The 15,240-nt window shown below is 46.7% G+C and overlaps 1 protein-coding gene across 1 annotated transcript in view; it reads right to left on the bottom strand.

The window, feature by feature from the left end:
• The window catches only part of ADGRB1 (adhesion G protein-coupled receptor B1), a 278,120-nt gene that overhangs the window by 201,661 nt on the left and 61,219 nt on the right, over nt 1-15,240 (bottom strand). The window contains exon 2 of the mRNA XM_065398580.1: nt 4,878-5,036. Coding sequence (XP_065254652.1) covers nt 4,878-5,036 — 159 coding nt within the window. The remainder of the gene's footprint in view (nt 1-4,877; nt 5,037-15,240) is intronic.

Consider the following 15,240-nt stretch of genomic DNA (forward strand, 5'->3'; position numbering starts at 1 on the left):
GCCCCCTGCCTTCACTAGCAGGACCAAGTACTGATTTTGCCCCAGATCCCCAAGTGGCCCCCTCAAGGATTGAACTCACACCCTGGGTTTAGCAGGCTAATGCTCAAACCACTGAGCTATCCCTCCCCCCAGCAGCAGCTTGGGCTAGCCGCCCGAGTACATAAGAACATAAGAATGGCCCTACTGGGTCAGACCAAAGGTCCATGTAGCCCAATATCCTGTCTGCCGACAGTGGCCAGTGCCAGGTGCCCCAGAGGGAATGAACAGAACAGGGAATCATCAAGTGATCCATCCCCTGTCGCCCATTCCCAGCTCCTGGCAAACAGAGGCTAGGGACACCTTCCCTGCCCATCCTAGTTAATATCCATTGATGGACCTATCCTCCATAATTTATCTAGTTCTTTTTTGAACCCTGTTATGGTGTTGGCCTTCACAACATCCTCTGGCAAAGAGTTCCACTGGTTGACTGTGCGTTGTGTGAAGAAATACTTCCTTTTGTTTGTTTTAAACCTGCTTTCATTTTGGTGACCCCTAGTTCTTGTGTTATGAGAAGGAGTAAACAACACTTCCTTATCTACTTTCTCTACACCAGTCATGATTTTATAGACCTCAATCATATCTCCCCTTAGCCGTCTCTTTTCCAAGCTGAAAAGTCCCAGTCTTATTAATCTCTCCGCATACGGCAGCCGTTCCAGACCCTTCATCATTTTTGTTGCCCTTTTCTGAACTTTTTCCAATTCCAAGTACATACCCAGGGGTTAGGCATGGCTAGCCTGAGTTGCCATGGCCACACGGCTATTTTTAGGTGCCAGCGACTCGAGCATATGTACATCTGACCAAGCTGGGAATCACACCTCCCAACTGCTGTGTAGACGTACCCACAGCGGGTAAAAGACCCGCAGCTGACCGGGATCAGCTGACTCGGGCTCCCCGGGCTCGGGCTGTGGGGTTATAAAATTGCCGTGTACAGGTGTGCTGGCACAGGCTGAAGCCCACGCTCTGAGATCAGAGGGTCCCAGAGAGAGGGCTCCAGCCCCAGCTCAAATATCTACACTGCAACTTGATAGCCCCGAAGGCCTAGCGACATGCTGTTATTGAAGCATAGATCTATCCCGTGTGGCTTTTTGCCTGTATTTTAGGGCAGTGGTTCTCATTCAGGGGTCCGAGCAGGTTTCAGGAGGGCTATCAAGCAGGCTACCAAGCAGGGCCAACAGGGTAGAAAGCAGAAGCCCCATCGCATGGGGCTGAATCCCATGGCCCTGAGCAATGTAGCTTCATGGGAGACCGTGTGGCGTGGGGCCCCAGGTAATTGCCCTGCTTGCTACCCCCTAACACCGGCCCTGGCTTTTATATGTAGAAAACCAATTATTGTGGCACAGGTGGGCCGTTGAGTTTTTATAGCACGTTGGGGGGGGCCTCAGAAAGGAAAGCGTTGAGAACCCCTTGTGCAGGGGCTAGATTCAGGGTGGATAAAAATCAATGATTTTTAAAAAAATAAAATAAAAAAAATCGGATGATTTTTATTTAAAATGGATTTTTTTGATAAAATGCTTTTTGAAGAAAAAACCTATCTAAAGATCGTTTTAATTAAGATACATTATAGATCAAAGATATCTATCTCATCATGGAATAGGGATTATAAATTCTAATTCTATAGTATGAGACAATATATTCATGTAATGTTTAAGAAAAGTTTTGTAAATGAGTTCTACTAGTTCATGGGTTAGGGACCAATTTTATGGGGTTCCAGGGGCTTCTGTATAGATTATTTGGTTAATCTTTCTATCTACCCAATGGGACTCAGTGTTCAGTCTAGAAGATACCATCAGAGATGCTTAGTTTTGCAGTTCTCAGACTTTGGATTTGTGTCTCCAGAGATAACATGCATGTTAACAGCAAAAATGTTTTTAAATAAATAAATATATAGAGAGAGGTGAGAAATAACAGACCTCAACCCTATTGTCCCTCTGCAAATGTGTACACAGAGTCAATCCCTTACCTCTCTCTAAAAGTGCAAAGTTTCAAAAAGTTCAATGAATAGAAGATTGGTGGGGGTGGAATAGCTCTGGACAAGGAGAAGAGGTCTGGAGATAAATGTGAGAAGGGAGGGACAGGCAGTAGAAACAAAAGTGAAACTGTTTGAGCCGCATATTCCAGAATGCACTTTTATGTAGAAATCCATGATTAATTATTAGAAAGAAATAAATTAATGGAGATATCCCATCTCCTAGAACTGGAAGGGACCTTGAAAGGTCATTGAGTCCAGCCCCCTGCCTTCACTAGCAGGACCAAGTACTGATTTTGCCCCAGATCCCCAAGTGGCCCCCTTGAGGATTGAACTCACAACCGTGGGTTTAGCAAGCCAATGCTCAAACCACTGAGCTATCCCTCCCCCCCGACTTGATTTAAATCAAATCCACCCTGGCTAGATTACATACAGCACATGTCTACACTGAAGTCAGAGGTGTGAGTGCAATGTGTGTAGACATACCTGAACTAGCTTTAATCTAGCTAGCAATGAAACCATGGCACCATGGACAGCAGTCCTAAGTCTATACCTGAACAGTTAGCCCGTGCTGCCAGGACGGCACTACGATTGTTATTGGAGTTATTGAAGCTCACTCAGATATGTCTCTACATGCTGCAGTCCAACTTCTGACTACAGAAGAGACATACCTTCAGATGTTCAAGAGAGTCTGCTACTGGCCTTGAGCTAAAATAGTCCTTTAGCTCAAGCAGCCTTGTACTTTTATATCCAGAGGTCCCAGGTTAAATTTCTACAGATAACGCAACCAAAGGGACAATATTAAACTTTAAATGCCAGCCGCCCATGCACACTAGTGCTTCCAACGTTACTAGCAATTGTGGGAAACGTGAACAAAACTTCTCTAGTTTAGACAGAGCCTGAATGACAAATCTGCTGAAGGAACCAGGGAAGATGAAGTTTAATATACTGGAAAGTTTCTTTTAAAAAAAAGGCTAATTGCAACAGGATTTAACTTTATGGAAGTGGTAAAAAATGCATGAAATCATTTTAGCCCTTATTAGAGAAATCCATTCACATCCCTCTATTTTAACTTCGCCTTTGTCAGCTAGTCCACTTCCCTGCCTTCGAAGACAGTTGAACTTTCCCCGGTTATCTGCCTCATCAGAGGACCTAATCAAACATACTTCTCTGCAAATTTGAAACAAAAAAGAAGGGAATAATTATAATCAGAGCCCGCTCACATTAGCCAGGCTCGGATTTCTTTTTTCTTTTTTTTTCCTCTACTTGGCTAATGCAAAAGAAGCATTTGAGATGAAGTTGCCTGAAGACACAGGCTTGAATCATCAACATCTCTCTGCTGGCTGGCACTGGCAGATTGTCCTTGATCCTCTAGAGCAGGGGTGGGCAAACGTTTTGGCCCGATGGCCACATCTGGGTATGGAAATTGTATGATGGGCCATGAATGCTCACAAATTAGGGGTGAGGGCTCCAGCTGGGGGTGCGGGCTCTGGGGTGGGGCCAGAAATGAGGAGTTCTAGGTTCAGGAGGGGGCTTCAGGCTGGGACAGGGGGTTTGGGTGCAGGGGGGGTGAGGGCTCCAGCTGGAGGAGCGGGCTCTGGGGTGGGGCTGGAGATGAGGGGTTGGGGGTGCAGGAGGGAGCTCTGGGCTGGGACCAAGGGGTTCGGAGGACGGGAGGGGGATCAGGGATGGGGCAGGGGTTTGGGGCACGGGAGGGGGTCGGGGTGCAGGCTCTGGGGGGTGTTTACCTCAAGCAGCTCCCAGAAGCAGCGGCACGTCCCCCCTCCAGCTCCTACGCGGAGGCACAGCCAGGAGGGTCTGCACGCTGCCCCGTCCGCAGACGCCGCCCCTGCAGCTCCCATTGGCTGTGGTTCATGGACAATGGGAGCTGCGGGGGCAACGCTTGGAGCAGGGGCAGTGTGCAGGGCCCCCTGGCTTCCCCTATGCGTAGGAGCCGGAGCAGGGACATGCCGCTGCTTCTGGGAGCCGCGTGGAGTGGGGCAAGCCCCGGACCCTGCTCCCCGGCGGGAGCTGGAGGGCAGATTAAAACATCTGGAGGGCCGGATGCAGCCCCCAGGCCGTAGTTTGCCCACCCCTGCTCTAGAGAAAGTGGCAACACTAATATGCCTACACTGCACTGTAAATATGGGTCTGTGGGTCCTGGGCTCCATGCTTGAGCAGCCCCATTGCATTGCATGTCCTGCACAACGCAGACCTTCTGGCTCAGCTCTGCAGCTTGGCTATGTCCACACTGCAAAATGACAAGGTTTAGACCTCAGTCACAGCAGAACTCGGGCTCTGACCCGTCCCCCTAGCAGGACCCTAGGACCCCGGTCCTGCGTGCTTGCTGACTTGAGTCCAACTGATTTGTATGTGGCTGGAAAGGGGGCTTCAGCTCAAACCTGAGTCAAAGCCCAGGCTTTGTGTGCATGTAGACAGACCCTAAGGGACAGTGCGTACAGAGAGGATTCTAGTCCCTACAGAGATCTGCCTTTCTGAAACTCCTGCCCTGTCTATCCACTAGTCTAGTAACCAGGTCTTGCTCTGTTTATCATTATTGCTGGGCATTTCTTATTTGTAAATCTCAATGCGCTTTACAAAGGAGGGGGAACTTTTACAGATGGGGAAACTGAGTCACAGAAAGACAAGATATGTGCAAGGTGGCTGTGTAGGCAACGGCAGGGCTCTGAACATGTGCATTTTGCCCGCCCCGGCATCACATTTCCTTGGCACGTTGGCATGCACTGTTACTCAGATGCAGCCTTTGAACAATTTCACCCTGTGTCTGAAACACCTTCATTACTGACGGCGACAGACTATGATCAGGAGACCGGATGGCTCGCCCCCGTGCATTGGAACATGCCTCACTTACTATTGCATGCTTTTCTATTGCACAGTCTTCCTTCCTCCAGCACTCCTTCGCAGATAAGGCCTTCGTCGGGAATGGGCCGGCAGGTTCGGGTGCGCGTCTGGAGACCACCCCCACAGTCTCGAGTACAGTCTCCCCAAGCGGACCAAGGGTTCCAGCCACCTGAGCAAAACCCAGAAAAAGCACCATCAGCTTCAGCATTCTCGGGTGGTGGAGAAGAAGCAGCAGACGAGGGGGAGAAGTAGGAAATCCTACAGCAGACCCTGAAGGCCACCAAGTAGCATCCATTGCTGAGCCTTCCAATAAAGCAGGATTAGAACCGGAGTAGGGCGCCGGCAGGGGCTATAGTACAGGGGTGGGGTGGAGGGCTGCAGTTCCATTGCCAACAGCTGGGGCAGAGCTCCCCCACCTCCTTGATTTGGATCATGATGAGAGCTCCCCCGCCTGGTGGAGTGCGTCTCCCCTTTCCGGACACTGCGAAAGCATCGCTGCTAACCTTGCCCCATGCCAAGACTCCTCAGGAGCAATTCTTGCCATTGCACCACCTGGGGCGGATTATCCAAAATCTGCCCAGGGGGGTTGACACACTTGGACCCTGCATCAAGGGCTTCATCTCTCTTTACACACACACACAGAGCCCTGACTTCCTCCAGCAGGAGGCAGCGGTGTGCTCTCTCTCTCACACACACACACACACACACACACACACACGCGCACATTTGCCCACCACCCTCGTTCACCGACTCTGTTGTATGCAAGGTGCCGTTCCCTCTGAAACCTGTCAGAAATGCTCCCTCCCAGTCACTGCAACGTGACATGCAAACACCTCTGTACCCACGATCACTTTGGAGAGAAAGGGGCTTGGGGCAGTGGCTGGCCCCCGGCAGGGTTTTACAATCTAGTGGAATGCTGATAAATAAGGAGTGGTTTATACCTGAGCGTGACCCATTTGGAGGTGATCGAGGGAGCTGTTTGACTCTCCCTTAGAAGCATGCTTAGTGCTGGAGTCAGAAGTGCTCCACTTATCCACAGAATATGGCTGGCTATGCTGCCCAAGCCAACGGATGTAAATCTCGTCTCTGCGGGGTTACTCCTTCTAGGGGCGAACAGGCAGTTCAGGCTTCATGACCCACTCGAGCATTAGCCTCACCATTAGGCTGCCCAAGAATCAATGCTGTCTGTGTTACAGTCATCGATTTCAAAAGCCGGAAGGGACCGTTTTGATCGTCTGCTCTGACCTGCTGCATAACACAGCCCAGCGAATTTAACTCACTAATTTCTGCATCAATCCCAGCCGAGCTGGAGTCTCCGTTTGGGAAGACATCCAGGCCTGATTTAGACACTTCAAGGGATGGAGACTCTCCCGCCTCCCCTGGTAATCAGTTTGCTTCCTGTTCAGTGTATTTAACAAGTCAGAGACAGGGCATCTGTGCTTGCTGTTTCAAACCTGGATGCCACTAACAGTTGTGGGCCCCCCTCCGAGTGGTTTCCTCATCCCCCATTGTTCTCCTGGACACACAGCTAAAACAGGGGTCGACCTTCATTAAATCGGTGTCTGTTTCCGTGTGTTTGTCTATTCTGCTGCTCTCTCTCTCTCTAATTATCTGGTAGGCCCACTGCTTAGTGAAGAGGGAGAAACAGTAACAGGAAACTTGGAAATGGCAGAGATGCTTAATGACTTCTTTGTTTCGGTCTTCACCGAGAAGTCTGAAGGAATGCCTAACATAGTGAATGCTAATGGGAAGGGGGAAGGTTTAGCAGATAAAATAAAAAAAGAACAAGTTAAAAATCACTTAGAAAAGTTAGGTGCCTGCAAGTCACCAGGGCCTGATGAAATGCATCCTAGAATACTCAAGGAGCTAATAGAGGAGGTATCTGAGCCTCTAGCTATTATCTTTAGAAAATCATGGGAGACGGGAGAGATTCCAGAAGACTGGAAAAGGGCAAATATAGTGCCCATCTATAAAAAGGGAAATAAAAACAACCCAAGAAACTACAGACCAGTAAGTTTAACTTCTGTGCCAGGGAAGATAATGGAGCAAGTAATTAAGGAAATCATCTGCAAACACTTGGAAGGTGGTAAGGTGATAGGGAACAGCCAGCATGGATTTGTAAAGAACAAATCATGTCAAACCAATCTGATAGCTTTCTTCGATAGGATAACGAGTCTTGTGGATAAGGGAGAAGCTGTGGATGTGGTATACCTAGAATTTAGTAAGGCATTTGATACGGTCTCGCATGATATTCTTATCGATAAACTAGGCAAATACAATTTAGATGGGGCTACTATAAAGTGGGTGCATAACTGGCTGGATAACCGTACTCAGAGAGTTGTTATTAATGGTTCCCAATCCTGCTGGAAAGGCATAACGAGTGGGGTTCCGCAGGGGTCTGTTTTGGGACCGGCTCTGTTCAATATCTTCATTAACGACTTAGATATTGGCATAGAAAGTACGCTTATTAAGTTTGCGGATGATACCAAACTGGGAGGGATTGCAACTGCTTTGGAGGACAGGGTCGTAATTCAAAATGATCTGGACAAATTGGAGAAATGGTCTGAGTTAAACAGGATGAAGTTTAACAAAGACAAATGCAAAGTGCTCCACTTAGGAAGAAAAAATCAGTTTCACACATACAGAATGGGAAGAGACTGTCTAGGAAGGAGTACGGCAGAAAGGGATCTAGGGGTTATAGTGGACCACAAGCTAAATATGAGTCAACAGTGTGATGCTGTTGCAAAAAAAGCAAACATGATTCTGGGATGTATTAACAGGTGTGTTGTGAGCAAGACACAAGAAGTCATTCTTCCGCTCTACTCTGCGCTGGTTAGGCCTCAACTGGAGTATTGTGTCCAGTTCTGGGCACCGCATTTCAAGAAAGATGTGGAGAAATTGGAAAGGGTCCAGAGAAGAGCAACAAGAATGATTAAAGGTCTTGAGAACATGACCTATGAAGGAAGGCTGAAAGAATTGGGTTTGTTTAGTTTGGAAAAGAGAAGACTGAGAGGGGACATGATAGCAGTTTTCAGGTATCTAAAAGGGTGTCATAAGGAGGAGGGAGAAAACTTGTTCACCTTAGCCTCTAAGGATAGAACAAGGAGCAGTGGGCTTAAACTGCAGCAAGGGAGGTCTAGGTTGGACATTAGGAAAAAGTTCCTAACTGTCAGGGTGGTTAAATACTGGAATAAATTGCCTAGGGAGGTTGTGGAATCTCCATCTCTGGAGATATTTAAGAGTAGGTTAGATAAATGTCTATCAGGGATGGTCTAGACAGTATTTGGTCCTGCCATGCGGGCAGGGGACTGGACTCGATGACCTCTTGAGGTCCCTTCCAGTCCTAGAATCTATGAATCTATGAATCTATGAAGCTGGCACAGGTCGGGTTGGCGTCAGCTGGGGAAAAAGCATAGCGACTGGGCGGCACTCAGGCAAAAACAAAGATAATGAGCTTGTTTGCTTAATTTAGATTTTAAAAAAAATCAAATAGAGGAAAAATTGTTTTTAATTCTTTCACGAGCCTATAGAAACCAGAGAAGCAAATGGGCCTCTGATTCATCCAGCCCACTGTCCCACAAGCCACTGCAGGATTCTTCCCTATACATTGCAATAGTGCCTACAGCTCCCAACCGAGATCAGGGCTGCGTTGTGCTCGGTGCTGTACACAGACACAGTCAGACAGTCCCTGAGCTGACAAGCTTACATTCTAAACAGACAAGACAGCAGGCAAAGAGGGAGAGAAAGGGAATATTATTATTACCCTGTTTTACAACTGGGAAAATGCTGCACAGGGAGGTTAAGTGACTGACTCAACATCATACAGTGAGTCTGTGGCAGAGCTAGGAATTGCACCCAGGGTTTCTGGATCCCAGTTCCTATTTTCCTGTGCTTTGTCCAGACTAGCGTTAAGTCTTCAGAGAAGGGGTTTATTCACCTCCTTTGGGAGACTATTCTGCAGGCTGACAGCTCTCACTGTTACTGATATTCAGGAAACATTTTCTTTTCTTTAAACTTCATCCCAATCTCCTTCTACGCTAAATAACCCCCCATCTGCTTCACACGCCTGCATGGGGATTATCATGTCCCTCTTTAACTATCACAAATGCCACACATATTTCATTCTTCTTTCCTAATAAATCATGCCTTCCAGCCCTCGGGCCGTCGTTTCCCATGTTCTCACAGCATGCCTAGAGCTGTACAAAACAGAAAACAGACCATCCCTGCCCCAAGCTGCTCCCCAGCTGAATGAGAGGAATATCTTTTAGATGCTCTCTCCGACCTCCCTCCAGTTTTTCTGCATCCGCGTGTTAAAAAACTGTGTTTAGATTTTTACCAGGAATTCTTTCACTCTGGGCTTGATTGAAATCTATGGGAATCTTTCACTTTGGTTCAATGGGCTTCAAATCAGGCATTCTAACAAAACATAATCACTGTTTTGCTACGCCTCCATAAATATGACCCCCTGGGTCACCTGTGCTCTGAACTGCTGCAATCATGGCAAATAATGCTAGCGGAGAACAAGCACAATGCAGATGTTGGGCCTCGTTGCTTAATGCACTGCAGGAAGGTGCTCAACTACTACTGTGATGAGTGCGGTATAAGAACCTATATAGACTAGGATGAAGCCCCAGGATAATGACCCTGTCTGTCAGACGGTTTGTAATAGTCTCAGCAGTGGGATGGGTAGGTTGCTACTGGCCCATAGCAGATTGTTTGAGTTTGACCTTCAAGGAGATTTTCTTTCCCTTGAAAGTCACTTTCCCTGCCAGTGTCATTCTTAATGGCGTGCGTTAATGGGAAGGCTTGTCTCTTCCGTTTCCTGATGGGAGACGGATTGTGTTTCAAGCACGTCAAAGGCTAGTGACAGACAGGCAGGTACCCTGATGTCTTGCTCAAGCCGATCAATAGGATATCTGTAACCAGACACGTTTAACCAGACAAGGGCTAATAAAGTCTTCTCACACGCTACCGGAAGGATTTTTTCCCCTCCCCTTGTTGAGTTGAAGTGAGGGATGGGGGAGCAGCAAAGGCAGGCACCATGCAGCCAGTGATTTATCCGTCTGAGACACTTTTCGATTCACTGTTAAGCAAAATGCATCATCGCGCGAATGCATCAAAAGGTAATTTCATATCAGTATGTTAAACAAAATACACTTCTGTCATCCAAACCAATTGCCAATCAAAGGGCCCCCTGCTTAACGATGGGTTGTTGAAACAGGCCTGCATTTTATGATGCAATCCATTATGGTAGCATTCAAAACCATAAAAACTATAAAGTGAGGCTGGCTTCAATGCTCCTGCTTACTCTAATTAATTAATAGAATCTCCCCAGGATCTGGCCGGAGGAATGAGATTCCTTCTAACTAGCCTCATCTTTCAGACACTTGGTTTCTTAACCCTTTGTGCACCGCTAAAATGGCTGAGCTGCTTCAGATAAAATAAGAACTGCCATGTTCTCAACCTTCCAACAGGAAGCAAGCCTCTTTTTCAGGGGTGAAAAAAATGAATAACTTTTATTGCACCCAACTCCCCCCACCCCCGTCCTCTATTTCCCAGCTTCCTTTGCACTTCTGGGCTCCAACCAGCAGAGGTGATGGAAGTTCTTAAATATCTAAGTATTTATACCACCTCCACCAAGATATGCACATGCCTGAACTGATTTGCCGTATGATCTTACTGCTGTAAACCGTCTCGCTCGCCACTCATAGCAATAGGTCTAAAATTAGCACCCAGTGCCGCAAAGTGAGCCACATGGCCAGACCCTTTTGGCCATGCAGAATCCGCTTGAAGTCAATGGGACTCCATGCAGATGGTCCCTTTTGCCCGCTGAACCTCATTTCACCAGTTCTCCCAGTGCAAATGTAACCCACTGATCAGTGTGGGTCATGCGTTGCCCTCTGTCCTCAACCCACAGAGAAAAGGAGTCTGTTACGGCTGATTTCAGGCGATTTAGGGTCAGATTTTCAAAGGTATTGACTGCGACGGGGGTTAGGTGACTAACTGTTTAGGCACCTTTGCAAATCTCACTAGGTGGCCTGTCTGCCTCTATAGGCAGCTCACGCTTTTAGCTCTGGAGGTCCCCCGTTCAGCCCCCCCATTCATAACTGGGAAATGGCAGTCATCACACACACAGTTTTGCTCAGAAATGGCTCTGGTTTTCTCCAACAGAATGGCTCCAACCCAGCACGTACATAAGACAAAACGTGAAATGGATGACGACAGGAACGTTCTGAATGCTCTTGTGAATACGACCCACTGCTGGCCTTTAACCACTCTGTAAAGAGCATTTGGATCCTCCTCATTCTATTTCAAACCAGCTGTGATGAGGATCACTTATGACTAGAGCTGGGCAAATCATTCATTTTTTTGGGTCAGTTGCTGAAACAAAAATTCGGGAGGGAAAATAGTTTCAGGTTGAACAAAACATTTTGTTTCATTTGGGGGATTTTTTCCACCTATTTGAGGTGAGTTCTTCTTTTTTTAAAAAAGAGCTAAATTTAACTCATTTTCTAAAGGAAACATCAAAATATTTCAACTTTTTTGGAATTTCCCCCCAATTTTTTTCAGCCAAAACTATTCACTTAATTCGAGCTGAATTTGTAAACCATTTGGTTGACCTGAAACTGCATTTTTCAGTGAATAAATTATTCGCTGAAAAAAATTCACTCAGCTCTACTTATGACACTCAATTGTTTTTAGTACTAGGCTGGCCTACTTCCTCCTGGAACTCTGTCATTAAACTGTAGAGGTCTTTGGGATAGTTACACTGAACTCACAACGCCAGGCATGGCAGTTTCCCCCTGTGTGAAGATGCCGGTGAACTGAAATAAGACGTCAAGTCACTGCTTGAACTTTGAGGCAGTTCACATCAAGATCCGGAGATAAACTTCACAGCTGGCAGCTGTTACATCTCCCAAAATCTAATCAGTCAATCGTGCCTTTTAATTTAATGACAATTATTTTAATTGGATACAGAAAACAACAGCAAGGAATTAAAGAAACCAAAACAATCCAGTCAGCACAGTGAGACAGTCTTTGTTTACAAGCCACATCCAGCCCCACTTCATTTGGGCATTCTGTCTCCCACCAGCTGCAGCTTCTTCCAGTTGATAGGTCTCTTCTGAATGGGGCATCTCAAAATGTTTCATGTTTTAAAGATGCAGTGACCACATACAGTCACTGCAGTGCTTTGAGCTCTATACATTATCTACCTAGGTACCCATGTGGCCCTCATCACCAGAGTATCAGAGCACCTCACAATCATTAATATCTTTTATCATCACAATACCCCTCAGAGATAGGGAAGTGCTATTGTCTCCATTCTACACAGAACCTGAGGCACCGGACAGATGAAGTGACTTGCCCAAGGTCACATGGGAAGTATGTGGTTGAGCCAATCCCTGAACCACAACACCATTCTTCCTTACTAGATTCATAGACTTCAAGGCCAGAGGAGACCATCATGATCATCCAGACTGAGCTCCTGCATCCCATAGGCCACAGAACGTCTTTCAGTAATCCCAGCATCAAGCCCATAACTTCTGTTTGAGCTAGATCAGATCTTTTAGAAAGACATCTAGCCTTGATTTAAAGACCCCACGTGATGGAGACTCCACCACATTCCTAGGGATGTCGTTCCAGTGGTTAATTACCTTCACTGTTAACAATGTGCATCTTATTTCTAATCTGAATTTGTTTTGTTTCCGCCTCCAACCATTGGATGTTATGCTGTTTTGCTTCTAGAATAAAGAGCTATCTAATGTCAGAAATGTCTTTCCCATGTAGCTACTTCTAGACCATGATCAAGTCCCCACTTAAACTTCCCTTTGTCACACACCAGGACATTCGTGATCAGGCCTAGTGGTTGGAGCAGGATTCGGGCACTAGAGCTAATGGTTCAGAGCCGGAATCAGGATCGAAGCCAGGGGTCAGGGCCAAAGTCAGGAAAAATACAGGGAAGTAGAGCTGGAAGTAGAGAGAGAGGGTTGGGAAGAAGGCAGGCACAGAAGAGATCGCAGCTGGGGGCGTACGCACAGAGCAGCCCGAGATCAGTTGCTGCTGTTGGGCTTATGAGCAGATTTGCTGTCGTCCTCCGCCAGTTAGGTGGGGTGGCCAATCAGGCGGCCCTGCTATGGTTTAGCTGTGCTCCTGGGCGGATGCTGCTGCAAGTCATCATTCCAGACCCTGCTGGATGAACTAAATGGATTGAGCTTTTTCAGTCTCTCAGTGTCAGGCATGTTTCCCAGACCTTGAATCACGCTTGTAGCTCTTTTCTGAACCCTTTTCCAATTTGTCGACACCCTTTCTGACATGTGGACACCAGAACTGGACACAGGATCTAGAAAAGGTCTCACTAACCTATCACCTCTCTTCCGGTAAAATCGGTTGCTGTGTGGCTGTAGCCATGTCGGTCCCAAGGTATTAGCGAGACAAGGTGGGCGAGGTGATATCTTAGATTGGACCAACTTTTCTGGGGAACAAGAGAAGCTTTCGAGCTACACAGAGCCCTTCTTCAGGATCTGAACAACAGGAACAGAAGTTGGTCCAGTAAAAGATATTACCTCGCCCACCTTGTTTCCCTATAAAGTGTGGAACATCAGGACCCTTGAGAAAGTTGACATCTGGCTCTGAACTCTGGCGTTCATCCCAGACACACATGAAATGATATGGACATCTCCTCGGTGGTGTCTCCTTCCAGCCAACCTTTCCCCTGGCCCCCGTCGGACCTCAGTCTGTAATGTCTCTATCTCACAACTCATTTCCCACTAATTGCCCTCATTACTCCCTCTCTTCCAAAGCCTTTTGTGATTCCCGAGTATTTAAGCAGAGGTCAGAGGCAGCACGTAGCTTGCATTAACGTTAATCATGCCCGGTTGGCTCTCAATTAGGAAAACTAAACCTTTTTTTTTTTTTTGTTCCCTACCACCACCCATTGCTCTGCGGCTGCTTTCAGATGAATGGCTGCTGTCTATTAGATAGAAGCCTAGAGGTTGAAATAATGAACTGACTCGAACGGCAGATCAAAACCTTGGGATGTGAGGTGATTTCTTTTTGTTTGTTTGATTATTATTATTACTTCCCTTTTTGTGACCTTGGCTCCTGAATGCCCTTTAGAACAAAGCTACAGAAGACAATGACAATGAAGGAGAAAACCATAACCTCGTTTAACTGGCCTACATTGGTTGGAAGGTCAGCACTCTGAACTGGGTGACTAGCAAGGGCATTGTCATGAAAACCACTTGGGGATCGTTTTGTGTCAGCATTTCCTCTGAATGGCGTGCCTTTTTATTATTATTAACATTCAATAGATTTCTTCCGCTGGAGGTATTTATGGAACTGCCTAGTGGAGCATGCCAAGACAGGCTTTTAATGCATGTTTCTAACAGGAATGGAGAGGAGTTGACATCATATAGTCCATGTCTTTTCAACTCACGGCCATCCAAGCAGTGCCACTCAGTGCTAAGTAATTATAGTTTGCATCTTCATTCTGAGGATCTCAAAGCACTTTATGAACATGAATGTTTTACACAACATAAACTTCCCCTGCAAGCCAGGTGAGTGTTGTAATGAACTAGCTCTTATATGTGCGTCACTACTGACTTCTACTGGATAGAATCTACACTGTTCAACTGTGTTGTCATAAGTCCTGTATTGCTAATGGAGATTCTCCTTCAGATCGAGTGTTAGGTCAGGGGTTCTCAAACTGGGGGTCGGGACCCCTCAGGGGGTCGCGAGGTTATTACATGGGGGGTCACGAGCTGTCAGCCTCCACCCTAAACCCCGCTTTGCCTCCAGCATTTCTAATGGTGTTAAATATATAAAAAAGTGTTTTTAATTTATAAGGGGGAGGTCGCACTCAGAGGCTTGCTGCGTGAAAGGGGTCACCAGTACAAACGTTTGAGAACCGCTGTGTTAGGTGTATTTCCGAGCAGGAGGTCTGAGAGCTATCTCTGCTGTCGCTGCGTAGTTCCAACTGGCCACTGCATCTGATAAGTGACAACCGTAAACTCTTCGGTGGTTAACGACTTGTTACTGTATTATCGTTATTACCCCGTTTTACATATGGGATAATGGTGACACAAAGAGGACAAGGCCAGTATTCAGACTTGGGTGCCAAAATACACATTTAGGTACCTGAATAAATAGCCTGATTTTCAAAGCTGCAGAGCAAATGTTGATTCCATCAACTTTATCTAAGGCCACCAGGGTCCAATTCAATGAAACATTTAAAACCATGCTTATGCCCATCTCTACTCTGCAAACCTCTTAATAGGGACAGGCTGCTGAATGGGGGCCATAGAGCTTTGCTTTCAAGGAAACTCAGACCAAGTATAAAGCCATGTTTATTCTGTGGGACCCTGAATCCATGC

Source organism: Emys orbicularis, chromosome 2 (assembly GCF_028017835.1).
Source record: "Emys orbicularis isolate rEmyOrb1 chromosome 2, rEmyOrb1.hap1, whole genome shotgun sequence".
NCBI lineage: Eukaryota > Metazoa > Chordata > Testudines > Emydidae > Emys > Emys orbicularis.